The following is a 27,607-nucleotide window of genomic DNA, read 5'->3' as shown; positions in this document are numbered from 1 at the left end:
TATTCAAAGTTTATAACTAAATTTAAAATTTATGTTCACATCGTCCCTAAGATTTCGAAATAATAAATATAAATTGTAAACTTTATATTTTTTTTTATAATTTATTGGAAGTTATTAAAAGTTTATTAAATATAAAATTATTTGATCAAAATTAAATTTTTAGAAATATATTAAACAAATTATTTGTATTAAACTTATAATTTAAGAAATAATATAATTTGTACCCAATGATACATTGACTCAATTTGTAGGCTCCTTTGACATGATTACCCTCCAAGCGTCAATTGGGAAAGGTTTCTCTGAGCTTGCAAAACCCTGAACCCTAACCCTAGCGCTCTGTTCCCGCTTCCTTCTGCAATCCAAGCAAATTACCAGCATCCTCTCTTACCATGGCAGAGCTGAAGCTTACGGAGAGCCGAGATCTAACGCGAATCGAGCGCATTGGGGCTCACTCCCACATCCGCGGCCTTGGCCTTGATTCCTCCCTTGAACCACGGGCCGTTTCGGAGGGAATGGTTGGCCAAACCGCCGCTCGTAAGTCCGCAGGTGTCATTCTTCAGATGATCAAAGAAGGAAAAATTGCCGGTCGGGCTGTTCTCCTCGCTGGTCAGCCAGGCACTGGCAAGACTGCAATTGCAATGGGCATGGCTAAGTCCCTTGGCCTTGAAACTCCTTTCGCAATGATTGCTGGCAGTGAGCTCTTTTCTTTGGAAATGTCCAAAACTGAAGCCTTGATGCAGGCCTTTCGTAAAGCTATTGGCGTCCGAATAAAGGAAGAAACCGAAATAATTGAAGGAGAGGTCGTTGAGGTTCAAATAGACAGGCCAGCGGTTGCCGGGGCAGCGTCGAAAGCCGGGAAGCTTACTCTGAAAACGACGGACATGGAGACTGTATATGATTTGGGGGCGAAGATGATTGAAGCATTGGGAAAGGAAAAGGTGCAGAGCGGCGATGTTATTGCGATCGATAAGGCATCCGGAAAAATTACTAAGCTAGGGAGGTCCTTCTCTAGGTCCAGGGATTACGATGCAATGGGTCCTCAGACAAAGTTTGTGCAGTGCCCCGATGGCGAGTTGCAAAAGCGGAAGGAGGTTGTGCATTGTGTCACGCTCCATGAGATAGATGTTATCAATAGCAGGTTATTCTACATTCCCTTAAAAATTCAAACCACTTTATCGAATTATGGGTCTTGAAATCGTCCTTCTCGTATAATGATTGATGTCTGCAAATTATTGGCACTTATGATGGTAGGATTGAAATATTTTGAAAGGTTTAGTTTGTTTAGAGTTAGAAGTAATTGAGAATCGGGATTGTGATATCGAATTCCCTTTGATGGTTCATGAAGTTCTCGTTTGCTGAATTGCTATTGCGAACTATGCAACGGGGTGGTAACAGCAATGCATTATTTTTCAGCTATATGACCAAAACCACACTAATATATTGTAGCTGGATGTTTTGCGTAGTGGTTTGGTTTTATTGTATGGATTTTTTCTTCTCCAAAAGGGGGAAAACTAAACTAACGAAGTTTTGAACTTTATATACGGTGATTCAGCTTCTGCATCTTACATTCTTTTTTGTAATTGATGCAAATTTGATTCTGCTTTCACTTGTCAAGTTCACATAAGAATATTTCGATGCGTCTGTAACTTGCTTATCATGAAATGTCTATAATACACCAATGTTGGGGTGTCTCTGGTTTTTGTTTCCCCAAAAGCTACCTTCCTTAGTCCCAGACCAACTTTTGTAAGCACATCTAGCTTAGTGAGCTTAGGTGACACCGACCTATTCTTGTTAATTTTCCCTTCACTACTACTAGTCAAAATGTAGTTTGTCCTGTTATTTTTCTCTTCCTCAACTTTAGTTATTTCAAGGAGCTTTGAGGGATTCAATGAATGAGCTCTGTTTCACATGTCCTAGTGTTCGACCAGATTACTATATCGTATAATATGCCATGGTCTCTACCCTCGGTTACATGCGTATATTGTATGTTTCAAGCCATTGATCTTTCTTTTCTCCCTTTGTGCTTTTGAGGATCGGAGGAATTGAATTACGTACCTACGTTGTGTAAGACATAGTTTTGGGCAATTTGTTTGTGACTGCTTTTCTCCACTCAAGCATAATGTCTTCTCTACTCCCGACTTTAAGTTGGTTATCACATCTATTCTTTCTTGTCCATGATGTAACTTGGCTATGTTATAAGTTCATTATTTGCCTTTGGGTTTTTCTGGGATTTATGTTCTCATTTTACTGTCCTTATCTCCAGAACACAAGGTTTTTTAGCTCTATTCACCGGTGATACTGGAGAAATTCGAGCTGAAGTAAGGGAACAAATAGATACCAAAGTGGCTGAGTGGAAGGAAGAAGGCAAGGCCGAGATAGTTCCAGGTGTCCTCTTTATTGATGAGGTTCATATACTTGATATTGAGTGCTTCTCTTTCCTTAATCGTGCATTGGAGAATGAGATGGCTCCAATCCTTGTAGTTGCTACCAACAGAGGGATTACCACAATTCGGGGAACAAATTACAAATCCCCTCACGGGATTCCTATTGATCTTCTTGATCGTCTACTTATAATCTGTACTCAACCTTATACCGAGGATGAAATACGAAAGATTCTAGATATTAGATCTCAAGAGGAAGATGTGGAAATGTCTGAAGAGGCAAAGAGACTTCTGACCACAATTGGCGTAGAAACATCACTAAGATATGCCATCCATTTAATCACAGCAGCTGCTCTGGCATGTCAGAAACGAAAAGGGAAGGTTGTGGAGATGGAGGACATAAATCGTGTCTACCATCTGTTCTTAGATGTCAAGAGATCAACTCAGTACCTGATGGAGTACCAAAATCAATACATGTTCAACGAATTGGGAGATGACGAAGAAGATGATTCTAATGCTATGAACCCTTGACATTTCTGTAGAAGAATTTTGGAGGCTATATTACCTGGTTGATTATTCAGCGGCTATCTTTCTTCATCAGTGTAAGATGTATATCTAATTTTCATGCTTGATGCTTACTGCTATTGTTTTCTGTATCATTGAGACTGTTTAGATTCTTATAGATATTTCTTGTCTTGTTGTACCTCGTGATTGATATTATTTCTCAGAAGAAGAGTTCACGAGATCAAGCATTCAGGTACATTCACCCAGTCGAATTACTTGCATTTATACCCAATTTATACGACGGTTGGCTTCCACTATGAGGGCCACAGCATTTATGTCTCCCCATGCATTTATATTTTACAACAATAATATATTTAGATCTTTGAAGCATTATAGTAACCGACACACTAAAAATTGATATTGAATTATTGCATGCCGATACTATATCCTCTCTCTCCTTATACATACATATTATTTAATTCGAAGGCATTAGTATTGTCATTCTCATTGTGCAACATTTTATATCATAATTATTTAATTCATTGATGTTAACAGTGGTACTAGGCTTGCTCATTATAGAACCATAATTGTGATACCTAAACTTTATTTATTAATTAATGCCTTATTTCTAGAAATTCAAATTCAAATACAATTGGATTCAATTTCAAATCAATGATTGTAGCATGGGGCTCACATAGAGAGAGCTAAAATTAAGCTCATTCCCACATACCTCTAATAAAACAATTCAATCATCTATCCCTATCATATCCTATGTTTTAATGTCTTTTTAAAACAAACTTCCTATCAAATCCAATCTTTAATTTAAAAAAGAAAAAAAAAACTGTCAGAAGTTCTTGATAAAGTGAGGAATGAGACATGTCAATGTGACATATGGCTAAGGTTACTTCGAGATAACATTCATTGTATTACTTATTTATTCTTACTCTTCATATTTTGTTGTCATATAAATATGTATTTCCTGTTTCTTAGGTCGTTGTGGCTTATATCTTATGACATATCGCAAACGTGTCGGTACTCTTCGAAATTAAGCTGATGGAATAATAGTATTAACAATTTTAATTCCAAAAAGAAAGAAAGAAAGATAATCTCGCATGCACCACCCGACAATATGATGCTTCAATTAGACAAAAGTTGGGTAAATGGTAGAAAAATCTTATCTTTCTATCTTTTTTTTTTTTTTTTTAGCAAAAGAAAAAGAAAAAAGAGGAAATTATCCTTCAATCATGCCATAAGTTTATGCGGAGTATTAAAATCAAATACCATAGTGACCCACTTTTCAAAAGCATCGCCATAATCCCTGGGAAAGCAAATCAAACTAAAATCATGTCTCCCCTTTAAATTACTCTTTGATTAACCAATTTAATTTAGCATAAACAACCAAATTTGTTATCCCTTTTGTCCCATTCCTTTTCCAATAATCTGCAAATCCCTTTCTAATTTGATTCAAATTATTCAAAACCCAACTAATCATAGCTCTAATTTGGCAGATAAAGATAAAAGAAACTCCAAATTTGACTCAAACCCACTGCCCATCTCCAAAATATGAACACACTGTTAAGAGATCACGACAAGTCTGTATTACTTTAAGAACGGTAATATCCATACCTTTGTCTTTTGTGTTTACACGACAATCTAGGCAGGGTAATCATAAGGAACTTCAGAGACGGAGGGATCCAGTGCATCCGGATGCACGAAACCATACTTTCTAAGCACTTGATTATCCGCGAAATTCAAAGCTTTACGCATCCCATCCCAACAAGATCCACCAGAATACATCTGATTATGATCCCCACTGCAAGGTTGACACCCTGTGAAGTGTGTGATAAAAGGCCTTCTCCAACTCCCTTTCCCGTTTCCAGCATCTTTCAAATACTTCTCCCTAAACGCACCGTATTGCTCGCTTACCTTCTCCGCGTGTCGCCGCCGGAGCTCCCCTGCTCCTTTCTCCATCTCCGTGTACTTCCCGGTTATGTTATCAAATGTCTTCACGATCTCCTCCCAGTACCCTTCGAAATAGTATTCCGCTTCTAAGTAAATCTTGTCCGCCCATTTCTCTTTCTCTTTGTACAGTAAATAAACTAGGCCCGTCTGATCGTCTGACTCCGGGAACAGCTTGTCCGGGATCGTTGATTTCAGAATCTGTCCCCACTTCTCGTAATTGGGCGTTTGTGGGCCCATGCTGGCCCACACGTCCATAAAGTCCATGGACCACTGACAGTTTCTGATGAGAAACACGCCGGCGTTGAGCCCTGTCCAGCTTTTCCGATCATAAATCAAGTGAGCCCAACCATGGACGATAAGGTTGTGGTTTTTGTAACGTTCGAGTGGGAGCTTGAATTCCATGTCGGTGAACATCGCATCCGAGTCAACCCACCAGATCCACTCGGCCTCTGGGTGAGCTATCATCGCCGCTCGAACCACCGGCAGCTTCGCCCAATACGCGAACATTTCCGGCTGTAGCAACGCGTTGTTGTAGAAGATATCATAGCCATGGATTCGACAGTAATCGACTTTATTCTTAAAGAATCTCAGAAGCAAGTGGTCGCCGATGGGGTTTCGGCACGGCGCCGGCTGCGACGCCGTTAAAAGAAGCACTCTCTCCCCAGCACCGGAAGCAAAGGAGGGATGCCGCTTCAGCCACTGTCGGCGCTTCTCATCCCAATTCTTCATCGGCTTCTGGATGGAGTAGCTTAATTTGGGATCATCATAGAAGGTAACATCCGGCGGGTCGTAGGCCAGAGAAGGACCCGTATGGCAACTCTGTGAAGACGAAACATCTGAAGGAGGGTTCAATTGGGCGTTAATGGAGTCAAAATCAGAGGGGTTAATAGAAGGGGTAATGAAGGACCAAAGGGTCCAGACGAGAAGCAGAGCAACCAATGCGCCGCCAAGGAAGAGAAACCCATCGGCGAGACAGGCAGAGGCCTTATGGCGGAGAGTGGGTTTAGCCATGGGAGAAGAAGAGGTCTGAGACTTGGAAAAGTCGGGGGCAACCATGGCGCTTTAAAAGTGGTTGGGTTAGGGAATTAAAGAAGGGAACATGTGAGTGAGTGAGAGAGCAGAGAGTGAAGAACCGTAAGTTTGTGGAAGAGGAAAGCGTCGGTTTAGAAACGGTGGAAATTGCAGGAAAGGCTGAAATTAGGAACAGCAGCGAGGAAATGAAGTGCGTGAGAAGAGCGTCAGAGGTGGCGCCCTACGTGTTTGGCTACGTGTCCATTGGGCTCTGTTTATACCCTAACGGGGTTTATATTTATATATCTCAAATTCTTCCAAAAATTTGGACATAAAGGACCGGATTTCCCGCTTGCATTTGGGAAGACGGAAAAATCTTCGACGGACTCCGTTTCAAAACCAACCGACTACACGCTGCCATGTGTAATATGTGACTTAACTTTTTACTATTGCTGTCCTGTCCTTGTCACGTTTTTTTCACAGATTTCTACTTTATTGCAAATACTATTTTATTTTTTAAATTTGACTAATTATTTAAATATTTTCAATTTATGGTATATAAATAAGGATAAAACAAATCCAAAAAGATTAAATAGTTTTTTTTTTTAATGTACTTTTAAGACGATATATAATTTAATTATTAATTGAATGAGTTGAAATGGGTTTAGCAAATTTGGTTCATAAAAATGTAATTTTGCAAAATATATAAGCTTGAAAGCGTGGAAGATAGGGATTTATAAATATTAATCATACTTTGGGGTCAATTAGTTGAGCTGCCACTATAGTATAAAAGTTTTTTAATATAAAATTATGGGAAGGGAATTTTAGAAGGCAAATAGTGAATCATGCCTACCCAAGAAAATTAAAAGCTAATCGTTGTCTTGGAAGAGACAAACAAATTTTGTTTCTTTCTCGTGGAGACCAAATTTAGATTTTGGAATTACAAATTTATATAGAATTTAAATATAGTTGATGTTCGAGTTATATATATATATATATATATATATAGTGTGAAGATAAAATCGTGACTATGAAATAAGAAGAATTGTATATACACAATACGAGGCTTTTTTAGGGTTTTGTAAGTAAAGAAATACATTTTCATTGGTACGAGACTTTTTAAGGATGCTCAAAGTAAAGTCACGAGAGTTTATGCTCAAAGTGGATAATATTATATCATTGTGGAGAATTCCGATTCCTAGTTTAAACATCGTTTAATAATATTTTCATAATTTATTTATACAAAGATTAGCCGAGTTTCATTTACATTCATTTGAATTGGTCTAGAAAAAATTTGCACTGGACATCGTCTAAGCTTCAATGGGTCATGGGAGTACAAGACGTACATCTACATATGTTGACTCGACCCACTTCAACTTAATTTGAGTCGACTTGACCAACACAATTTGAGCTAGACTTTTTGTCCAATAATGTGAGATCATACCTTGGTTGGAGAGGATAATGAAGCATGAAAACCTGTCTCTAGCATGTTTGTTTTAAAACCTTGAAAAAGTCCATAAGAAAATGCCAAATAAGACAATATCTACTAATGATAGACATTGACAGTAGCAAATAATATTTATAATTTTGTCCAAATTTACCTAATAACACTTTAATAACAAATTTCTTGAATATTTTTATAAAACTTTAAGGGATGGAACTGTTACATGTTACAGTTTTGTAACATTCCAATAATGTGGAGGAATAAAATATCTGATAATAAGAGGGGTAGAGTTGAACAGCCCAATAATATAAAAAGAAATTTCCAATCTTTTTAGGGCACCAAACAAAAAAATTAAATACGCACCATATGTAAATGTACAATTGTCTGTCTGAAAAAAGCAGCCGACCATGCTTGTGCTGGATGCCCTAACGACCCAACGCCGACGCATTTCTCAAAATAAAAGCAAAAGCAAAAGCAAAATTATAATTAAAATATTAAAAAAAAAAAACAAAAAAACAAAAGTAGCTATTTAAGGAAGAGTTGACACATACATATGGTAACCAATGTTAATATCCTCGAAATATTCGCCTAAGCAAAACATTTTAAACAACGTTAAAGGTAGAAGAAGTCTCTCATTGGTGAATGATATTAGTATGAGGATAATCGAACGGTAGAGAATAAACAGCCGACGAATCCAAATCCTGGTGCAAGAAACCATACGTGCGAAGCACCTGATTATCAGCGAAATTCAAAGCCCTTCCCATCTCCTGCCAACACGTGTCTCCATCATACATGGGATTATGATTTCCACTACACGGCTGACAACCCGTGAAATGCGTTACGAACGGTCTCCGACCGGCCCCATTTCTAAGTCCGGCTTTCTTAATAACCGGTTCTCTGAGACCCGCATAGAACCGGCTCACTCTCTCCGCGTGTCTCCTCCTCAAACCAGGCTCGCGTTTCTCCATCTCCGTGTACTGGGCGGTGATGTTATCATACCACCCTACCATACCAATCCAGTACGACTCCAAATAATACTCCCCTTCTAAATAAACCTTGTCCGCCCATTTCCTTCCTTCCATCGAAATCAAATAAATCAGAGCCGACTGATCGTCCGGAAGCGGAAATGGCTTGTCCTTAAACGTCGTCGTTAGAATTGGGCCCCATTTTTTGTAATCAGGAGATTGGGGGCCCATTTTGGCCCATGAGTCCATTAAGTCCATGGACCATTGACAATTTCTAATCAGGAATACTCCAGCATTCAGGCCCGTCCAGCTTTTATTATCTCCTTTCTCGTAGACCATACTGGGCCAACCGTGAACCACCAGGTTGTGATTCTTGTATCGCTCGATTGGAATCTTGAACTCCATATCTGTGAACACTGCGTCCGAGTCCATCCACCAGATCCACTCCACTTCTGGATGGGCCATCATTGTGGCCCGGATGATTGGGAGCTTGGCCCAAAACGAGTCCATTTGAGGCTGTAAGTATGCGTTGTTGTAGAAAATATCGTAGCCGTGGATTCGGCAGTAGTCCATCTTGTTCTTCAGAAGTCTCAGAAGAAGGTGATCGCCGATTGGGTTCTTGCACATCGCCGGCTGTGATCCGGTCACCATCAATATCCTCTCGTCTGCTCCAGCGGCGAGACGGCGGTGGTGATTGAGCCATGCTTTCCGTTTATGGTCCCAATTCTTTATTCGTCTCTCGATCGAGTAACTGAGTTTCGGGTCGTCGTAGAAGGTTTGATCCGGCGTGTCAATCTCGTCGACGAATCGATCTCCGGCCGTAAACACATATGTTGGAAGCTTAAATATAGAAGTAGAGGAGAGGCTAGAATTAAAGAGGAAAAGCAGAAATGCTCCGCCAAGAAGGAGAAAGACATTACAGGACAACCAACGAATTCTGCTCTGTAAAGCCATGGAGAAACTTGAAACTTCATTTGTAAGCGTTTATGCGTTAGAATTTATTCGCCCATTATTTTAATTGTCAAATGGCATTTCGGGAAAGTAGAATGATAAGATTTGTTGGCAAATCAATAGAGATTCGAGGGAAATCAATAACGTTCCTCAAAAGGGTGGGCTGAGCCGTTTCTGACAGAACGCTGGCCGGAAAGGAAAAAGATCACGATTTAAACACACCCAGAGCCGTATATGGCAATATAATTATGCATTTCTTGTATTCGGACAATGTTTGGGGCTAAAAGTAAAAAATAAAAATAAAATTTTATTGATTTGAATTATTATATACGTAAGCCTCGACTGCATCAAATATGTATTTTTATGATTTCATGATAAGGCCGAGCGTGAGGGTTCTCATATTTTCTCAAGCTAGTTCTGACCTTACAGTGGTGGCAGTATCCTAGTCCGGCTAAATATTACATGGATACATTTTGAAAATAATCAACTACATTTCAACAGGCTAAATCTTTGTTGAAATTCTATTCTAACAACCTTGCAGGTCACGCCATTTGAGGTAAATCAGTCCTGCACGATAATGAGTATATGCCCCAGCGACTACTAAGACGTGGAATAGTTGGTGGCTGTGGCCAGCAATGTCGAATTTTCCAGGCATCCATCGCTCCGGAATCCTTGCTGCATAAACGAGTGCTCCAACCCCATAAAATATGCCCATCAGTATCTCATACCCTGTTGTGTGGAGTGCTTCGGGCAAGCCCCAGAACAGGATAAGTTTGTGCAGAATAGGGGCGATCCCACACAAGCCCATGCCAAGGAAAAGGGATGCCCGAAAAGTGCGATACTCGGGGGATTGAAACATTGGCAGCAAAGATACTAAGATGGTTGCAATTCCCACCAGGGTAATGAACCCCATATAGAGACTGCAAAAGAAGGGATAGCACATGAAGGTGTAGTAAACGGGAGGGTAGAAGGAGGTAGATATAAGGGCTGCAATTCCGGCATAGTCCAGCCTTAGCATTATGTATGAGAGACGCTCGGAGTGGCAGGAAAGAAGGTGGCATGAGCTGCTAGCAAGCAGGCAAAACATGGCTCCACCCAAGAATGCGAAGAAAGGCCACCGAGTAATTGGTCTCATAGCTACTGGTGCAATCATGTTGGCAACTTCCTCCTTCACGCTACTCTGGATTAAACCAAAAAAAAAAAAAAAAAACAACAGAGCAAATCGTTATTAGTTCATAGCAGAACAAATCTAGTTGCAGTATTGCAAAGTCTGAGAACTTGCAAGCAAATCATTAACAATGATTGTACCAAACATAGAGGTTACCAGAACATAGTCATTCGTTTGATTTCTGAGTGAGAATCGCTCCGGTAAACAATTGTATAGAAGCTCCACAACACGCCAGCTACACAGTGATGAAAGCATATCCATGGAAGGGAATGCAGTCTTTAACTCCTCCCTTAATAACTGCAGATCAGGTAGATGAGGCAAGGAAGGAAGGCACGTCAAGAGTTCTGCTTGCAATTTGTGGAGATCAGCATTCTTCAACACCTCAGGCAAATGTTGAAGAGGATGAATGTCAACAACGTCAGGAATCTTTGTTGCAGTATATATGGTCAAGGAGAGAAAGAGGAAAAATCCAATCAAATGCCTGAAACACACAGTATTCAAGTGAACAACAGCTCAAATTCATTGCATATCTTCTTCAATGTTATGAAAAAACAGACTCCCAGAAAAGGCTTACGTCCAAACATTAAGAGTCTCATTGTGTATGGAGAAGATGCTGAGCAGTGTCTGCTTCAATGGCCAATCAGCGCGGTAATGACCAAGAATGAATTCGTTATCCCTCAAGTAGGCTGGTAAAGCATGGTACTCAACCAACTGATACTTGACCTTCTTCCAAAGTTTTTTCCCCTTCCCATCCTTCGAGAAGTACCTTTGATGGTACTCCATTGATTCAGCAGAGGTCTTAAATTTCTCAGTCATTTCCTCATACGCATCCATCCCCTACTCAGCCAAATGAACAACACGCTTTGATCGATAACCAAACCTATGTTCTTCCTCTCAAGCCAATCAATTCAAAATAGTAACAAACAATTGAAAATTGCCTCAAACAACACCATAAACCTCTTATTTCGCATCGTCATATGACAATCCAAATCTTGAAATCGATTAAATCAAAATGCAACAACACAGGTAAAATTTAGACGCCAAAACGCGATGAATCAAAACGCCGAGAATTGCAGAAGAAAGAAAGGGAAATTACGAAGAATTGGAAGAAGGGCAGCAGAATAGAGATGCCCAGAAGAAGCAAACCCTGGTCCCCTCCAGCAGCAGCAAGGGAAAAAAAAAAGTGAAAACTACCGGACAGAATCCTGCAACAAGGAGAAGACGATGAAGTTAGAAAGGAAAACAACAACAAAAAATGTATGACAGTAGGTGAAAACAAGAAATGTAACCACAAAATTACGAAGGGGGAAGGGTCCCGTAGATGATTTTCCGATGTGATATTGGAGACCCCCACGAGAAGAGAGAGCTTCAAGTTCAACGAAAATGAATTTATATGGCGCAACCTACAAAACGAGAGAGCGAGGGGGAGTGATTCGTTGGCGAGATGCGAAGATGCCGCCGAGTCCCCAAATTGGGTGGCGCCACTTCAATTCCTCCTCAACAGAACCGCACAATTTGACTAACCCCTTTTTGTCCCTCTCTTTTTCTAAACTATTTTTTATTTCAACTGAATTTTAGAATTTTGTAACGCGAAAAATATATATATATATATATATATATATATATATATTAGTGTCACTATTTATAAAGAAAAAGTCAAATGTTAAAAGATTAGGACATTTATTTATTATTTATTATTATATATTGTTGTTTTTTTAGATAAGAATGAGATGCCGTGATCAAAACAATTTTTAAGAAGAGTAACCAAACAAACAAAATCGGTTAATTAAATTACTCCATAAAAATAATTTAAAACAAACTCCTTAAATTAATTTAAACCGAAAAGTGGGATTTTATATTATTTTTATTTATTTGGATAAGGTGGGGGCTTCCACTTGTATGTTGACTTGGAATTGGCAGTTTTAAACAAGGCAATCTTTATTGTTATTTTTGTAATTATTTAGTGGCTGAAAGTACATAGGAACCGTTCTCTGTCGCATCCAGAATTAAACTGGCCGTATTCGAAAATATCGACGGCCTTGATAAACCTTGTTTTAAAGCAACTGGGCTTGTGCGGTCTCAGGCCCAATAATTTCATTTTAAAACCCCAATCTTGGTTTAGAGTTTCATTATCAACATGCCCAAACAAGAATCCACGAAAATATATTGAAAGAAAATATTTATAAAATTATTTTCATAATCTAACATTTACAATTATACTCATTTTTTTAAAAAAATTTGCATACCATTTATTTATTTTTCATTATTTTATCAGTTTTTTTTTTCATAATTACCTTTATTTTGATTTGAAGGTTTAGCTCATGGTATAAGAATTAGCTTGAAATTAAAATAATATTGTATCGAGAGGCACATGCATAGCTTTATTATCGTCAAAATATTCTGTAAATATTTATTTTGTATGGTATAATAACGTATAAAACTCAACAAATATTATATTAGTTTTAAGTTTTATAATATTACATCTATTTTGTTAATAAAAAAAACGAAAAAATAAACTTGATATGTGCTTAGTTGAAGTTATAATTTAAAGATTGCAGCCACGGCCATTCACATATAGATCGATTAATGATGGCATCGTGGAACACCGGTATACGCGTTTGTGTGTTTGGCGTTGAAAAATCTTAGTCAATATGTTTGGGAGTTGACTTTTTTTATTAATACGTTTTAATGTTTTTTTTTTCTTGTTTGGTAAAATAACATTTTCTAGATGCCTAACTAAAAGAAGGTGTGTTATCATGGTTGAAAATTATTGAGTAGAATTGTACTATATTGTCTAATTAAAATAAAGATCGAAAATTTATAAATAAAGTTAATATCTCTATTGATATGAAATATTTTAGAAAATCCAAAAGTAAAGTCATCGAAACCTATATTTAGAGTAAATCGTCGGTAGTTCCTTGAAATTTTGAACTCTCTATCTAATTTAATTTAAATGGAAATAAGATTCGATTTAGTGACAATTTTATTTTTAATTTTTTTTCACTCTAAATATATATTTAAAAAAAAAAAACTAAATAAAAAATGATTGACTCCAAGAAATTAAAAAATGAAAAAATTATAAAACATGACTTAAATAATTTAATTACATTACGAAGTTTGTCAAACTTTATAGCTCGAGCCTAATATAGATCGAAATTTTATTTCTATCCTTAAATATTACAATTAGAAATAAATCTTATCTACATTTAAAAGCTATTCACACCTAACAAACTCCCCTCAACTTTTAAGATTTATTACAAGATATTTAATCTTTGTTCCATTTTTATAAGTTTTTGAATTCACGAGACCAATTATGGAAGCTTATAAGTCTAATATGATCGAGGATCTTGATATTGTTCATTTTGAGCATAAAACCCCGTAACTTTTCTTTTGATGTCTTTATGAACTCATGATAATTATTTAAATTAACTCACGTGTAATTTATTGCTAACAATTTTCAACCTAATAAACACTATTTAAATTTCACAAAAACATAGTAATTAATGAAATAATTATAACATCACATTGGGTTAAAATTTTTCAAGAGAGGAGAAAGGGTAGGCGTAGCGCATATGTCTTGGCGTAGGCAGAATAGGTTGGAATCAACCGTCAACTTTGAGTCCCATCCCAAAATTACGTGTCCACGTCAGCTTTCTATTCTGAAAAAAAAAAGAAAAAAAAAACCCGGCCCAAACCGGTCCTCGGGGCCAACTCTGACCGTCCCTGATTCCTGAGGTCAGAGACTCAGAATTAAAGAGATGGAATTAAAGTTTGAACCTCCTTTTTGATGAACAAAATCAATATTAAAATAAATACACATCTCCCGATCAGAGAGTGGGTTTTGCAGATCTTACACGTTTTGCGCAGATAGAGCTTTCAGTTCGTACTCCAATATTACGTTCCTTCCGATCCCATTATAAGTACCCATTACCCAACTCACCAACTTCATTCCATTCTCCCCTGTTTTTTCTCTTTCCCTCAATTTTAAATTAATAAACCTTCTGGAATTCATTTGCTCTCCCGCATTTACCCTCTTCGCTGATCTGGAAAACGTCACGTCCTTTGTTCAGAACCGAGATTCTTAACGTGCGTCGTGGAGAGGGTAATCAAGGATACCGTCAGTCCTCACACTTCTTTACTCAATTTTTCATAATCTCCTTCCTCTCCTCTGTCTCATACCCTAAAACCACTGCTCTTCTCCTTAAAAAACTACACCACTTGGAATTCTTTACTTGGGAGATTAGATAGCTGCAAACAGAATGGGGAACTGCCAGGCGGCGGAGGCGGCGACGGTGGTCATTCAACACCCTGGGATTAATCCCAAGATCGAGAGGATTTATTGGTCCGTAAGTGCACACCAGATCATGAACTCCAACCCTGGCCATTACGTTGCGCTGGTTGTTACCTCGTCCACTTTGAAGACCCAAAATGGTACCCCGATCAAGCAGCTCAAACTCCTCCGCCCCGATGACACGCTTCTTATCGGCCATGTCTATCGTCTCATCACCTTCGAGGGTAATTCTTTATATTTCTCAAATATTTATTTTAAAAAAAACTATATTTTAGTTGCGTTTGTTCTTGTTTCTTTTGGTTCAGATGTATTGAAGGAATTTGCTGCAAAGAAATGCGTGAAACTGGGGAAATTGCTTAAAGAGGGAGGAGCACTCTCGATTGGGATGAAGATAAACGACACAAATTCTGCTTCAAATCCAAATTCAAATTCTAAATCCCAAAATTACATGAAGGTAATCGAATACCCATTAACCTTAATCATGCTCCAAATCCCCAAAAGTTGATTTATATAATTTCTTTTTCATGATTACACTCTGATTAAAACCAAAAATCAAAAGAAAAAAAAAAAATAACAAAAAGCTGTTTTTCTGTATAAAGAAGTATCTGAAAATGGTTTGAAATTTAAGGCCACGGATATCAAGGGAAATGCCTTTTATGGGCCACTTCAAGAACCTTGTCAGAAATTTAAGTAAGCTGTAGAGCTGTAGAGTGCAGAGGTATTCAATTATATATCATCAAGTCAAACGTATATAGTTTGGTAATGGGGTTTTGCCTGTATTTTAAATATATTTATTGGCTCGCCTTCGCTGTCTCCTTTGGTCCATATCAATATCTTCAGGAAAACGTGAACATTATTCCCACTTCTTCGTCTCATTGGGGGTCAAATCCAAACGTGATGCTGAAATAATTATTTTGAATATATGGTCAGGCGGAGCAGGAGGGGGGCCGTCGCCTGGAAAACAGAGACGCCGGCAGCCGCAGTGGTGGAAGAGGCGGAGGAGGACCCAGAGGCATGGGTAGGCATTACGGTGGTGGGGGTCAATGGCGGCCAGCCTTACAGAGCATTGCAGAAGTTGGAATTAATTGAAGAATTAAAAAGAAAAAAAAAAGAATAATTAGCGGAAGAAGTTGGCGTCGAAATCCAATCTCTATCTTTATACGTTAATATTTTAATTTTTCTATTTTATTTAATTTCGTCCAAAGTTTGTACCCTTTTTTCATTTGGAAATTAGTGTACGGAGCTTAATTATTCGTAATCAACATTAAATTATCTGTTAATTATGTGCTTTTCGCTTTAAACGAGTGGGGCCATATGCCACGTTAGATACTGTTTTTAAAGTTGTCGAGTATTATGGAAATAATTTGTTTTTATAACCCAGAATCAACATCCCTGCTTATATAAGGGTGGCTGTCAAGTCAAATAATTTTATCATTTTTGCGTAAAATTTAGAACTTTTAACTAATTTTCACGGGACATTTTGAATAGTTAAAAATAACGTATGTTTTAAGCTAAATTATATGTTGTACTAAGAAAAAGTTTAATGTTTTAACCTCAAATTTTTTTACTAGGGAAAGAAGTGACGATTGTACAACCAAGTGGTGCATAGTGTTTACCATACCGAGAGAGAAATTACTTTCACCTCGTCTTTGGTTAACTTGACCTCAGTCAAGGTGAGCATTTGGACTCTTAAATCTAAAACTCATATCTCTCGAGCTTAATGAGGCTCTAAACTTGGCAAGTTTAGCCTGAAGATTTCGCCCTACTAATGAACCAATAACTAATGGTTGCAAGTCCCACGAATAAAGTTGTAAATTGCAAGTCCGCTGCAATTCTAAGGAAACGCAAAATAGAAGGTGAAGGGATGGCTTTATTTGTGTTTTAGTGAAGGAGATTTCACTTGATTTGTTAGTGAGAGCTAGCTTTAAAGTTAAGTAGCGAGTAGTCTCATAAAATAGTTAACAACAGTATACTCTTTTGACCCAAATAATCCTTCCTAACCAACCTGTACTTAATGCGTTGAGTTTTTCTGATTCTACACGTAACAGTAAATCTATAATGGAATTGAAATTGAAGTAGATTGGACAAAACCGTGCAGAGTACGAAAATGACAAGTCCGATTGAAAAGCCGATAAACAACAATTTGATTGCAATAAACACAAAATAATGATAGTGGGCTTCACTTCATCCCTGCTGTGTGTCTCAAATAGCCCATTGGGCCTCTCCTCACTTGCTGGGCCTAACCCAAAAGAAAATGGGCCTTCCACATGACCACCGTCAACATTCTCGACTTGGCGTGTCATGTTGAGACATTCTGTTTCAGCAGTTGAAAAGACATACTTTATGTCACTTTGAAAATACTTATATAACTGATTCAATAATTAACACGAGATATTTGTCTTGTTTCTCTCCAAATATCTGACATGGGTTCGTTTTCTTTGTTATATATTTATTAACTTTGTTTGAATAATTTACATCATTCAATTGTTTTATAACTATAAACATGATTAAAACTCAAAATCAGAACCTCACCAACCGCTTCCCCATTCTTCTATTTCTATCACCACACCAACCTTTTGTACTCTTCTCAGTTCATTCTTTTTCCCCCCACCGTTTCGCCGCGTTTATCGTTATTCTATCTCCTTCTCTCAATTTCCCAATCCTTTTTCTTTTTTTTGGGTTTTATTTATTAAAACGGCTGCGGCGGCGGTGATGGCTACTTCGACATCGAGAACGTGGGTTTTCTCGAAAAGGGAATTGTGGTGTGATTTTAAAGCGGTGGGTGTCGGCCGTGGGTACAGAGAGAATTTCCGGCGAATGATTCCGGCTCCGTTCGGTGGAAGAAGAAAGTTGGATTTGGGATTGGCGGCGGCGGCGGCGAGAGGCTGTAAATGGGAGGAGTTTAAAACAACCGACCAGCCGCCGGGAATTGAGATTAACAAAGATCCTTATAAAGTTTCTGAAGAAGACGAGAGGTTTATTGAAGAATTCTTGTTTTTAGTTGTAATTGTAACTGGAACTCTGTGAGGGAACCTAGAGGGCGAATATTTGGACTGGGCCATTCTTGTTTTACTCGCGATTTAGCTACAAGACAGAGTAATTTGGGTTTGGCATATCTGAAAAACAATTCCATGGCCCAAAAGGCCCAAAATCCAACAGCCCTTAACTACAAGCCCAAAATAATTGGGTTCGGCTTATTTGGAAAAGCAAGGAGATCCGTGGCCCAAATGGCCCAAAATCCAACAGCCCTCACTTCAAGCCCAAATGGATTGGGTTCGGCCTATTTGAAAAACAAGGAGTTTCGTGAGCCAAAAGGCCCAAAATCAAACAGCCTTTCACTACAAGCCCAAAATAATTGGGTTCGGCCTATTTGGAAAAGCAAGGAATCCATGGCCCAAAAGGCCCAAAATCGAACAGCCCTTGACTATAAGCCCAACCTAATTGGGTTCAGCCTATTTGGAAAAGCAAGGAATCCGTGGCCCAAAAGGCCCAAATTGAAAAGCCCTTCACTAAAGCCCAAACTAATTGGGTTCGGCCTATTTGGAAAAGCATGGAGATCCGTGGCCCAAAAGGTCCAAAATCCAACAGCCCTTCACTACAAGCCCAAAATAATTTGAGTTCGGCCTGTTTGAAAAAGCAAGAAATTCCGTGGCCCAAAAGGCCCAAAATCCAACAGCGCCTCACTACAAGCCCAAACTAATTGAGTTCGGCATATTTGGAAAAGCAATGAGATCCGTGGCCCAAAAGGCCCCAAATCCAACACCCCTTCATTACAGCCCAATATAATTTGGGTTCGGCCTGTTTGACAAAGCATGGAGTTCCGTGGCCCGAATGGCCCAAAATCTAACCGCCCTTCTTTTGGTGATTGGCGGCTCGGCCATGACTTGCAAGCTTCAAAATTCTATTTTGTCACTCTCTTGTCCTGTTTGTCTGCCATGGCTGCCGCTCTTTCAAGCTCACGGCTACATTTTCAGACTGCCCGAGAGTTTCCTTCTAAGACTTTTCCTTATAGCCGTTGTTTCAGAAATGGGGCGGTGGGGTTTAAATTCAATAGCGTAGAGTTGTGGGACAAGGGATTGAAGAAAGTTGGGGGAAAATCGAGAACATTCAATCGATTCAACTACGGAGATGGCGCCGTGGAGGAAGAGGAAGAGGATTACAATTCCGTGGAGGATAAGCAGTTTGTGCGGTGGTTTAGGGAGGCTTGGCCTTACTTATGGGCTCATAGAGGAGGCACTTTCGTTGTGATCATTTCTGGGGAAATTGTATCTAGCTCTTACTTAAATCTTATTCTGAAGGCAGGTCTTGTCGTCATCTCTATAATGTGTCTGTTCTTGTGTTTGTATTGATAAAATCCGTCCTGTTCTATGATGTATTTCGTTAGGTTTTGTTTTGGTTTGAATTATTACTATGTTGAAGCTTTATGTATGTGCAGGATATTGCTTTTCTTCATCACCTTGGGATCAGATTCATTCTTGTTCCCGGGACCCGCGTGTTAATTGACAAAATTTTGGCAGAGAGAGGTTTTTAAGTTGATTTCTTTTGTATATTATATGCAATGTCATTGAAACCAAGGACTTGGATCACTTTGTTATTACCCTATTAGTTTATTATAACACGAATTTGTTCTTTTTTAATCTTCTTCTTTTCAATGAACCTTAATATGTTTCTTTATAACTGTCTTTAATCCGTCACAGGAAGCAAGCCGAATTTTGTTGGTCAATATAGAGTTACTGACAACGAAACTCTAGCAGCTGCAATGGAAGCGGCTGGAGGTATCCGTGTGATGATAGAAGCAAAGCTTTCCCCTGGACCTTCTATATGCAATATTCGCAGACATGGTGACAGCAGACGTTGGCATGAAGTTGGTGTAAGCGTTGTTAGTGGCAACTTTCTTGCTGCCAAGGTAGAAACCTTTTTGGTTTGTGAATGTGGTATTTGAGATGAAACGCCGTTGAATATTTTCATGGTGATTTGGGATATTATTTAGTTGCAAACTATAGAATGAGTCGTTACTATCCTTTTGCAGAGAAGGGGAGTTGTTGATGGTGTTGATTATGGAGCAACGGGTGAAGTTAAAAAAGTAGACGTAGCTCGCATGCGTGAGAGGCTTGATGGTGGTTGCATAGTTATATTGAGCAACCTGGGTTATTCTAGTTCTGGTGAAGTTCTGAATTGCAAGTATGCAATGATGCTTGTAGTTATCTGTTGTCAAAGCTTGTTATTAGTTGCTTCCTTCTTAATTATGACTTGTTTTGTAGGCATTTGCTCACTCACTTTTTCTCATACGCATTTCATTATTTCTCAGCTTGTGTAACTGTTTCCCTGGAATGTCAGGGAAGTAATTACAGAATGTGGATGGCTCTAATGTTCTTGAATTCTCTTATAAATGTAGTGGTGGTGGTGAAATTAAGAGGGTGGAAATTTAGTTGAAATCACTATGAGGAAGAGCAGTTACTAATGATTTTGTTTCGTGGATTTCAGTACATATGAGGTTGCAACAGCATGCGCATTGGCTATTGGAGCTGACAAGCTTATATGCATTATAGATGGTCCTATTCTAGATGAAGCTGGACGCCATATTAGTTTTCTAACTCTTCAAGAAGCAGACATGTTAATACGTGAAAGGGCCAAGCAATGTGAGATAGCTGCAAATTATGTGAAAGTTGTTGGTAAGGAAGATTTTACTCGTAATGATTCAAATGGGAGTATCCATTCACAGAATGGAAATGCTTCTTTCGAAGATCATAGTCCAACATTCCAGAATGGAGTTGGTTTTAGTTCCCATCATAGTCCAACATTTCAGAATGGAGTAGGTTTTGGCTTCCATCGTAAACCAGTATTCCAAAATGGAGTTGGTTTTGGTAGTGGGAATGGGCTTTGGTCCTCTGAACAGGGTTTTGCCATTGGAGGTGAGCGGAATAGCCACTTGAATGGTTACCTCTCAGAATTGGCTGCTGCAGCCTTTGTTTGCCGGGTAAATTCTTCTATTACCTCCTGTTACCAAGTCTGAACATGTTCCCACGTATTGTCTCTGGTCCTTTGATTTTCTAGTTGTCTTAAATTTGTACTTCACATGGACTTTCTTAATTTTTTCCCCTCGCACACACAGGCATAGGAAAAAGAAAACAAATGCCTAATCATGTGTTTCAATGAATTAGAGCTTGCTTAATCCTTTTGCAGCTCTTGATCTCTGATCAGCCCTTTGCTTTATTTTTAATCATATTTAACTATTTCAAGTTGAAACTGTATGATCGAAGTTATCATCAGCAGTGGTGGGAAAAAAGTAGGGCAAAAATTATGTATAAAATACTTATGATTCTGTAGTTGTCCTCTAGTTTGCCCCCCTAAAGTTTTAGAATTCAGAGATTATATTTATAGAACGTTAAAATTCAAAATTTTGCCCCTTCCTAAGAGAATTCATTGGTTATCATTACATAAGCCTATACTCAAACTTTGTTCCTTCGTATGTGGCTCAATAGATCTTCAGTTCTTGGAGAATTACCTGAATTATCCAGATCGTTGTGGAATGAGTTATTTTCATTTCATGTTGAAGTTTGGCTTGAATTGGGCTAAAGTGAGTGAGTTTGTTGCATACTTTTAGGGTGGTGTTCAAAGAGTACATTTGCTAGACGGAACTATTGGAGGAGTTTTATTGCTGGAATTGTTTAAGAGAGATGGAATGGGCACTATGATAGCCAGGCAAGTCTCTTTCGTTTTATCTTTTATTAAAGATACATTATTAAATATCAACTTAAATAATGGATATACTTGATAATTAGTTTCACGTAATTGATTGCTATGTTCTTATTCCAAAATAAAAAGTACTATTAGATTTTGAGGTCAACTAGCACTTCATAATTGTGTGGGGCTGAGCAATTTTAGTGATATTGTTATTGTTCTTTTTTTAAAAGCTTTTTGTATTGTATTCACCTATATGTTATTGTCATATTGTTGGTGGCTCCTAGTAATGCTTTGGGAATTATGTTGGCGAAAGAATCATTTGTGTTAGAGTTACCAATTGCCAACTATAATTAATTATAAGGCTAATTTTGATCTATTAACTGATATGCCTGATGAAATTTTTTATTCCAGTGATCTTTACGAGGGAACACGAATGGCCAGAGTGTCTGATGTTCGTGGGATTAGACAAATTATTCAACCTTTAGAAATGGCTGGTACCTTGGTTCGGAGAACTGATGAAGAGGTTTGTATTCCAGCGTCCTTCATCCTTTCCAGTTTCTTGCATGAACCACAGCCACCATAAGTTACATAAAGTTTTTATTGCAGCTACTTGAATCATTAGACTCATTAGTTGTCGTTGAGAGAGAAGGTCAAATTATTGCATGTGCTGCACTCTTCCCATTCTTTGAAGAGAGATGTGGAGAGATTGCTGCCATCGCTGTTTCTGCAGAGTGCCGAGGACAAGGACAAGGCGACAAATTGCTTGGTATGATAATCAATTGCTTTATCACATACTATATGTAAGGAATGAATTCTGTTCAACTCGTTAGGCCATGGTTTATAATGTCTGTTTATGGTGTCTACAAGTGCCTTTTTGCTTAATTTACGTGCTCTACTTCATTTGGGCATGGTAAAAATAATAGATATTGGTTAGCTCTTGGGAGGAATCTTAAAAGGGTCTCACTCATTGCGCCACAATCAGCTCCCCGCTGTATTATTTTAAAAATTAATAATTAGTACAATTTATTCTGTATAATATTTGTTATGCTCTTCTTTGGCAGTTGAAATTAAGTTCAATATAAGTTCTTAGAATTCTCTGATTATTGTGGTGCAGGATACTCGTTAAGAAATTTGTTTCCTGATTTAAAAAATAGTTGTGATTACCATTTGTGAACCATTTGAAACGAATAACTATCAGATTCAGGCGTTCTTGGGTGCTTGCTGTCTTCATTGACTGATACATAATTCGGCTTACTGAGCTGCAGATTACATGGAAAAGAAGGCCGCCTCCCTAGGACTGGACAGGCTCTTTCTGCTCACAACACGAACTGCAGACTGGTTCGTTTGCAATCTTACCTGATTTTATTGCATGTCTTCCTGCAACATTATACATATTTTTAAATTGATTTCAAATTAGTTGCTGGTTGCTTTACCAATACTCATCACTACACATACAAGCTCCAGGGTAATTCTGGTTCAGCTGTTCGTTTTCATATTCTGATCACTCATCTTTTACTATATCAATTGAATAAGATTGTTCTCATTAGCTTTTGATAATAAAGTTTATATCCATCTTGGATGGCAATGTGTGAAGATAGAAAATGTCACCATGTTCATCTCCATGGCTATAGCTTTCTATTATAATTTAGTTGATTTTCAATGGAAGGAAATGATACCCCACTTTTTTAACAGGTTTGTGAGGCGTGGTTTCTCAGAATGTTCATTTGAATCAATACCTGAAAATCGGAGAAAAAGGATAAATCTATCCCGGAAATCCAAGTACTACATGAAGAAGCTGTTGCCAGATAGGAACAGGAACGGTAGAATTGACAGGGCGTTCGCTTGACCCTCGATTGAGAATTGAAATGTCTCGTAGTAGAAGAAGCATATGTTCCTTTACCTGTCAGTCAAGACCCGCCGTCCATACCATGTGGGTTATCATCTGTATTTGTTCACCTAGACATGTATATAATGTTCTAAAAAGAAGTTGATTGCAGGCCTCCACAATAAAATTTTGATCGTCTGCATCTTATCAATGCCACTCAACGTGTACTTGCGACACACCAAGGTTTGTATTTATATTTTGTTGGGCAAATTAAGTGTATAAACAGTGAGATAGGTACAAAACAAAGGCAAATTTTGATTCCCTAGATCATATCATTGCAATGTATGGTGTCATTTATGCTTTTCTTTAGCAAATCAAGTATACAAACAGTGAAAATTGATCGTGTCTGCAGAGAACAAGGCATGGGAGTAGTGCCATCCGAAACAGAAAATTTACAATACACTAATAGCCGTGCTCTTGATGATATTTTGCACATGATTCATTAACTTTATGGCTCTATGTTCTGTGATACGACTCACAGCACTGATTTAAATAGGGTTCACGGAATCAAGCTATTGGAGTACTAAAGACATTATCTTCATTGCACAAAATATGACTTAAACAACTCCTATGCTCGTTTTTTACTCGAGATACTGCTCAAAATGCATATGAGCTTTCATTCAATGTTCTGTATCAGGAACATAACGAGATAACAAAAGTTACAAGGTCAAGTGAGTACACACCATGGTTCCACTTATTATAACCAACTTCCTCAGAAATAAGCACCGAAATGGGCTACACAAACCCTCCAGTCTGTTCTGCCTTGGGAACCCGGGACATTGGCTTCCGCCAACCGTGGACTATTAAGGATCAAATGAGATGAGAAAAAGTGTGGTGAACAAGTTTACGCCTCCTTGGGTTCAGGATGGCCCTTCCATTTGAAATTGTCAGCATATGCCTTCGCCTAAAGCCAAAACAGGGAGTTAGTTTTTTCTGTTTCTTTATTTTAGAATGCTCATGGTGAACTAAACAGCCAAGATTCACGGAATGTCATTAGTTAGATGACATGAAGAAAACAAGCAGCATCAAAATTCCTTCATCAACTAATGCTAACAGACTTTAAAAACCTTTGTCAGATCTTCATCCTACTTATCTATCATAAAGGAGCTCTTAGCTGTTAGAACATCTAAATACTCCAATAGTAACAACCCAAGTTCATATAACGTCGTTTGGGGAAGAATTACGTCTACTACAACAAAACAACAATTGGTACCGAAATGAAACTGAAACTGAGCTCCTTAAACTAGCTACAAGAAGACTCTAGATTGCCAAAGGATTGAGAAATCTCAAACGAAATGTCCTAAAGGCAACAAAAATTGGACGAAACAAATAAAATTGAAAATAAAATGCCAGCAGAACTACAAAAGACGATGAAAGAAGTGGCCATTAAACAAAGGAATAAAATTTAACACGAAGGAACAGTCCTTGAAAATAGTCGAAGCTAGGATATGCGACAGAGAGCTTAATGGATGAATCATTCTTAGCTTCAGCGTGGTCCCTCATCTCTCAAAAATACAGTCACAGAACCATAGACAAAATACAAGCTCAATGAAATTATTAATGGGAAAGAATTTCAAACCTTCAAAAGTGGTGTGTGGCGCTTCTTAACCTACAAAATGGAGAAAAAGGGGGCAAAAAAGAATCAAGAAACACAATCAACATAAGAATGAGAATTAACCAGAAGCATGTGGACTGTCTCTCCGTGTAATATCATAATAATGCAGACCAGAAAAGTGATTCCTAAATCTGAACATTAAAGAAACAACTTCAAAAAAAACGCCCATTAAGAGTCCACTCCCCAGATAATGATAAAATTGTAAAGCAATGCCAACAGAATGCTAAATAAGAAGCTTGAACTTTCTGCAACTAATGGACCAAATTTGGAAGAAATACTGGCATTTCTTCCCCCTCAAATTTCTGAATTTTAGCTTCAAACTAATACTAGAAGATTAAATAGCCGAACTTATTTCCACTATCTTAAAATATAAGAACTTACATTCAGAGTCAAACGCCAAACATATAATAGCCCAAATGCAGAAATCATGAATCATCTTTGTTATTCTAAATAAACATATTAAACAATCATATCCAAGGGCAATTTCACTTTTGAATCAGACTGGATTGTTTTGACCTTGAGGGAAGGCAAAGATCTATTGTAAAGAATATATTAGAATATACGCACAATTTATCAACACCTCCAACTGTAATTGTCACTGATTTGAAGGCAACGGACACAAAAAATAACACAGTTTATAACTAACCTAAAATATGACACCTCAAACTACATAAAGGGAATTACAAGAAGAAAATTCTCTCTAAATGGTTAACGAAACGTTACCACATATTCCCATCCATGTTTCTCAGCAAATGCCTTTGCAGCTTCTTCACTGTCAAAAGATAGCGCAGAGTCCCCTACATTGGCGTAGGGGTCTCCAGTAGAAGTCCATCCCATCAATGGGTTTTCCCACCTACAAACATGACAATAAGCATAAGAAAACTCTTCACTCTTCTGTTTGTATGTTTTTCTTTCTTAAATGAGAAACCAATCTTTTATGAAAATAACTGACATACTACACACGGAATACAAAAACGAACAAATCCACCACAAAAGGTGCCTTATCAGAGAAACAAAAATCCAAAATGACAGAAACTATAAGCGGAAAAACGAATCTAATTGATGAGAGTAAGAGAACAAGGGTCATTAACTTTGGGCACTTGAATTGCCCAGTATAACATGTTGTGCACAATATTTCAACTCCTAGGAATCTGCTAGAACTGACTTAAAAAATTCTGTTATCTAATGAAGCAGCAGTTCGATTTTTTTAAAAGTAAAACTCGGGAAATAAAGAAAAAGAAGAATTCATACTTTTGTGTTGACATAAAGTTGATTTTCCACTTGCCGACCTTTCCTGATCCTTGCTGGGATGCAGTTCTAGCCGGAGAGTAGATTACAACCTGACGTATTTCATGATAGGAAGACAAATGAATCAGGATGGTCATATAAAAAGGATTAATGTTATGGGGAAATCCACAGTTAGTGGTTTGCACATCAAAATTACAAGGTTAAACCTCAATTCATGTAAAATCCAATCCCGAAGAAATTAAATCCAATAAATATATAATTTTTAAAAAAAACCCAACATTTGCCTTTTATACAGAACAAAATGAAAAGCTAAACAATTGCTCCTGAATAACTTATAGAGACTATGAGATAGTAATTGATAAAGCCTTTTGTGAAATCAACATAAAAGAACGGATTTCTCCCTAGCAACTGATTTGGATAACCGATAGCAATATCCCGTAGGATAAGAAAAGGAATGGCCAAGGTGCGGTTGTTCTTTGTGATTAAACCTTGGGCTCCTCTACAATTTTTACTTTATTTTAATCAATTTTTGGTGATCAAGAGCCTATTCATACTAAATGTAGCGTCGTAGTGCTAAATCAGCCGGAATTTTCCATCTCCTTATCGAAACCGACTACATTTCGACATAGAAGCAACAAAGTAACACCTAAAGGGTTTAGCCACAGCAGACCATTCTAAAAGACCCAGGTAAAAACAAGCAAGAACTGTCAACCAGACGGGTATAAATATACCTAATCCCCAAAAATCATCAATACCATCCAATAACTCGCTCCGTCTAAACTAAACCACAACGTAAACAATTAGAAACTCGTTGATAAATACTAGAGCAGATGAATGCTGGGCAATACCCTTCTGGTAAGGTGTTCCTCGGGAATTCCGGAGACCATACCGATCTCGCCGGGCTTGACTTCAACCAAAGAGTCGGCGGAGAATGACCTGCAAAGAGGAGCCATAGTACCACGGAGAGCACACCCGCGGTTCCAGATTCTCTGCAAGGAGTTAGCCATCTGTCGATGAACAAAATTCGACGCGAAAACTAGTTTTCCGTCTGGCTCGTCCCCCCGCTAATAACACAGTTCCGACTCGATTATGCTTCGAACAACGGAGATGATTTCTCTAAAACTTGTAGGGATTGCAGGTGCTAGAACTTTTCCAAACTAAGCTAGAAAATAAAAGGTCGACTAAAAATTACTTTTTTTTTTTTTACTGTTTCTTTAAATTAAAAAAAAAAAAAATTGAATCTTTTTTTAAAAAATTAAAAATAGTCTATATTTAAAAAACATTCCTAAAATTTTAAAGATAAATTTCTTAAAAAGTTTATATTCAATAATAAAATCTTTTAATTATTGATACTAAATATTTAAATTAATTCACTTATAATAATTTATAAATATATTTGAAATCAAATTCGAAAAAAATATGTAATAGAATTTAAAATTTTTAGTAACATGAAGATATATTTATTTTTTTACCGAGTGAGATGGGCAGTGATTAGTAA

The 27,607-nt window shown here is 37.8% G+C and overlaps 7 protein-coding genes across 12 annotated transcripts; 3 read left to right on the top strand and 4 right to left on the bottom strand.

Annotated features, from left to right (window-relative positions):
* The first annotated feature begins 257 nt into the window (after positions 1-257).
* LOC111463558 (ruvB-like 2) lies at positions 258-3,197 on the top strand. 2 transcript variants are annotated; one of them, XR_002713896.1, is made up of 3 exons: positions 258-1,138; positions 2,264-2,983; positions 3,110-3,197. XR_002713896.1 is itself a non-coding variant. In XM_023107541.1 (2 exons), the coding sequence occupies exons 1-2, from the start codon at positions 390-392 to the stop codon at positions 2,910-2,912; spliced, it is 1,398 nt and encodes a 465-aa protein (XP_022963309.1). In that variant the 5' UTR covers positions 258-389; the 3' UTR covers positions 2,913-3,141. The 2 variants fall into 2 exon arrangements, 1 of the variants encoding a protein (XP_022963309.1); XM_023107541.1 differs by having other exon boundaries at positions 2,264-3,141.
* A 1,129-nt stretch (positions 3,198-4,326) lies between these two features.
* LOC111463532 (putative glycosyltransferase 7) lies at positions 4,327-6,110 on the bottom strand. Its single transcript, XM_023107501.1, has one exon. The coding sequence runs from the start codon at positions 5,901-5,903 to the stop codon at positions 4,539-4,541; it is 1,365 nt and encodes a 454-aa protein (XP_022963269.1). The 5' UTR covers positions 5,904-6,110; the 3' UTR covers positions 4,327-4,538.
* Positions 6,111-7,684: 1,574 nt separating this feature from the next.
* LOC111463601 (glycosyltransferase 6-like) lies at positions 7,685-9,380 on the bottom strand. Its single transcript, XM_023107607.1, has 2 exons — positions 7,854-9,380; positions 7,685-7,727 (listed from the first exon to the last, which is right to left on the bottom strand). Exon 1 carries the CDS (start codon positions 9,219-9,221, stop codon positions 7,935-7,937), a length of 1,287 nt encoding a protein of 428 aa, XP_022963375.1. The 5' UTR covers positions 9,222-9,380; the 3' UTR covers positions 7,685-7,727; positions 7,854-7,934.
* A 125-nt stretch (positions 9,381-9,505) lies between these two features.
* Positions 9,506-11,871, bottom strand: LOC111463603 (heptahelical transmembrane protein 4-like). Of its 2 annotated transcripts, XM_023107608.1 has the most exons (5): positions 11,676-11,871; positions 11,483-11,591; positions 10,961-11,223; positions 10,543-10,867; positions 9,506-10,398 (listed from the first exon to the last, which is right to left on the bottom strand). In XM_023107608.1, exons 3-5 carry the CDS (start codon positions 11,218-11,220, stop codon positions 9,745-9,747), a joined length of 1,239 nt encoding a protein of 412 aa, XP_022963376.1. In that variant the 5' UTR covers positions 11,221-11,223; positions 11,483-11,591; positions 11,676-11,871; the 3' UTR covers positions 9,506-9,744. The 2 variants fall into 2 exon arrangements, with proteins under 2 accessions (XP_022963376.1, XP_022963377.1); XM_023107609.1 differs by lacking the exons at positions 11,483-11,591; positions 11,676-11,871 and having other exon boundaries at positions 10,543-10,812; positions 10,961-11,055.
* Positions 11,872-14,213: 2,342 nt separating this feature from the next.
* On the top strand, positions 14,214-15,978 carry LOC111463436. The gene is made up of 3 exons (XM_023107370.1): positions 14,214-14,901; positions 14,983-15,131; positions 15,608-15,978. The coding sequence occupies exons 1-3, from the start codon at positions 14,646-14,648 to the stop codon at positions 15,764-15,766; spliced, it is 564 nt and encodes a 187-aa protein (XP_022963138.1). The 5' UTR covers positions 14,214-14,645; the 3' UTR covers positions 15,767-15,978.
* A 1,240-nt stretch (positions 15,979-17,218) lies between these two features.
* Positions 17,219-23,549, top strand: LOC111463325 (probable amino-acid acetyltransferase NAGS2, chloroplastic). Of its 3 annotated transcripts, none has more exons than XM_023107208.1 (11): positions 17,219-17,670; positions 18,876-18,975; positions 19,113-19,200; positions 19,375-19,583; positions 19,707-19,858; positions 20,162-20,654; positions 21,282-21,379; positions 21,773-21,884; positions 21,968-22,127; positions 22,627-22,699; positions 23,054-23,549. In XM_023107208.1, exons 1-11 carry the CDS (start codon positions 17,390-17,392, stop codon positions 23,205-23,207), a joined length of 1,920 nt encoding a protein of 639 aa, XP_022962976.1. In that variant the 5' UTR covers positions 17,219-17,389; the 3' UTR covers positions 23,208-23,549. The 3 variants fall into 3 exon arrangements, 2 of the variants coding, with proteins under 2 accessions (XP_022962976.1, XP_022962975.1); XR_002713874.1 differs by lacking the exon at positions 17,219-17,670 and having other exon boundaries at positions 18,475-18,975; positions 23,054-23,291; positions 23,359-23,549; XM_023107207.1 differs by lacking the exon at positions 17,219-17,670 and having other exon boundaries at positions 18,475-18,975.
* Positions 23,550-23,744: 195 nt separating this feature from the next.
* On the bottom strand, positions 23,745-27,270 carry LOC111463327 (NADH dehydrogenase [ubiquinone] iron-sulfur protein 4, mitochondrial-like). Of its 2 annotated transcripts, XM_023107210.1 has the most exons (6): positions 26,958-27,270; positions 26,113-26,201; positions 25,585-25,714; positions 24,826-24,855; positions 24,060-24,150; positions 23,745-24,012 (listed from the first exon to the last, which is right to left on the bottom strand). In XM_023107210.1, exons 1-5 carry the CDS (start codon positions 27,114-27,116, stop codon positions 24,091-24,093), a joined length of 468 nt encoding a protein of 155 aa, XP_022962978.1. In that variant the 5' UTR covers positions 27,117-27,270; the 3' UTR covers positions 23,745-24,012; positions 24,060-24,090. The 2 variants fall into 2 exon arrangements, with proteins under 2 accessions (XP_022962978.1, XP_022962977.1); XM_023107209.1 differs by having other exon boundaries at positions 23,745-24,150.
* Between the last annotated feature and the right edge of the window lie 337 nt (positions 27,271-27,607).

This window comes from Cucurbita moschata, unplaced genomic scaffold (assembly GCF_002738365.1).
Source record: "Cucurbita moschata cultivar Rifu unplaced genomic scaffold, Cmos_1.0 Cmo_Scf00028, whole genome shotgun sequence".
NCBI lineage: Eukaryota > Viridiplantae > Streptophyta > Magnoliopsida > Cucurbitales > Cucurbitaceae > Cucurbita > Cucurbita moschata.
The sequence above is the reverse complement of the archived record's forward strand: the minus strand, read 5'-3'. Positions and strand labels throughout refer to the sequence as shown.

What these genes read in the sequence shown, in the direction of transcription:
- LOC111463532 (XM_023107501.1), bottom strand. Translation starts at nt 5,903, where the DNA reads ATGGTTGCCCCCGACTTTTCCAAGTCTCAGACCTCTTCTTCTCCCATG.
- LOC111463558 (XM_023107541.1), top strand. Translation starts at nt 390, where the DNA reads ATGGCAGAGCTGAAGCTTACGGAGAGCCGAGATCTAACGCGAATCGAG. An exon ending in ATAGATGTTATCAATAGCAG is followed by an intron (nt 1,139 to 2,263) that starts GTTATTCTACAT and finishes CCTTATCTCCAG; the next exon opens with AACACAAGGTTTTTTAGCTC.
- LOC111463603 (XM_023107608.1), bottom strand. Translation starts at nt 11,220, where the DNA reads ATGGATGCGTATGAGGAAATGACTGAGAAATTTAAGACCTCTGCTGAA. An exon ending in GAGACTCTTAATGTTTGGAC is followed by an intron (nt 10,868 to 10,960) that starts GTAAGCCTTTTC and finishes TGTGTGTTTCAG; the next exon opens with GCATTTGATTGGATTTTTCC. An exon ending in AAACGAATGACTATGTTCTG is followed by an intron (nt 10,399 to 10,542) that starts GTAACCTCTATG and finishes GGTTTAATCCAG; the next exon opens with AGTAGCGTGAAGGAGGAAGT.
- LOC111463327 (XM_023107209.1), bottom strand. Translation starts at nt 27,116, where the DNA reads ATGGCTAACTCCTTGCAGAGAATCTGGAACCGCGGGTGTGCTCTCCGT. An exon ending in AGGAACACCTTACCAGAAGG is followed by an intron (nt 26,202 to 26,957) that starts GTATTGCCCAGC and finishes GAAATACGTCAG; the next exon opens with GTTGTAATCTACTCTCCGGC. An exon ending in GCCACACACCACTTTTGAAG is followed by an intron (nt 24,151 to 24,825) that starts GTTTGAAATTCT and finishes TTTTGGCTTTAG; the next exon opens with GCGAAGGCATATGCTGACAA.
- LOC111463325 (XM_023107207.1), top strand. Translation starts at nt 18,490, where the DNA reads ATGGAGTTCCGTGGCCCGAATGGCCCAAAATCTAACCGCCCTTCTTTT. An exon ending in ATGGGCACTATGATAGCCAG is followed by an intron (nt 21,380 to 21,772) that starts GCAAGTCTCTTT and finishes TTTTTATTCCAG; the next exon opens with TGATCTTTACGAGGGAACAC. An exon ending in ACAAGGCGACAAATTGCTTG is followed by an intron (nt 22,128 to 22,626) that starts GTATGATAATCA and finishes ACTGAGCTGCAG; the next exon opens with ATTACATGGAAAAGAAGGCC.
- LOC111463601 (XM_023107607.1), bottom strand. Translation starts at nt 9,221, where the DNA reads ATGGCTTTACAGAGCAGAATTCGTTGGTTGTCCTGTAATGTCTTTCTC.
- LOC111463436 (XM_023107370.1), top strand. Translation starts at nt 14,646, where the DNA reads ATGGGGAACTGCCAGGCGGCGGAGGCGGCGACGGTGGTCATTCAACAC. An exon ending in TCGTCTCATCACCTTCGAGG is followed by an intron (nt 14,902 to 14,982) that starts GTAATTCTTTAT and finishes CTTTTGGTTCAG; the next exon opens with ATGTATTGAAGGAATTTGCT. An exon ending in AATCCCAAAATTACATGAAG is followed by an intron (nt 15,132 to 15,607) that starts GTAATCGAATAC and finishes ATATATGGTCAG; the next exon opens with GCGGAGCAGGAGGGGGGCCG.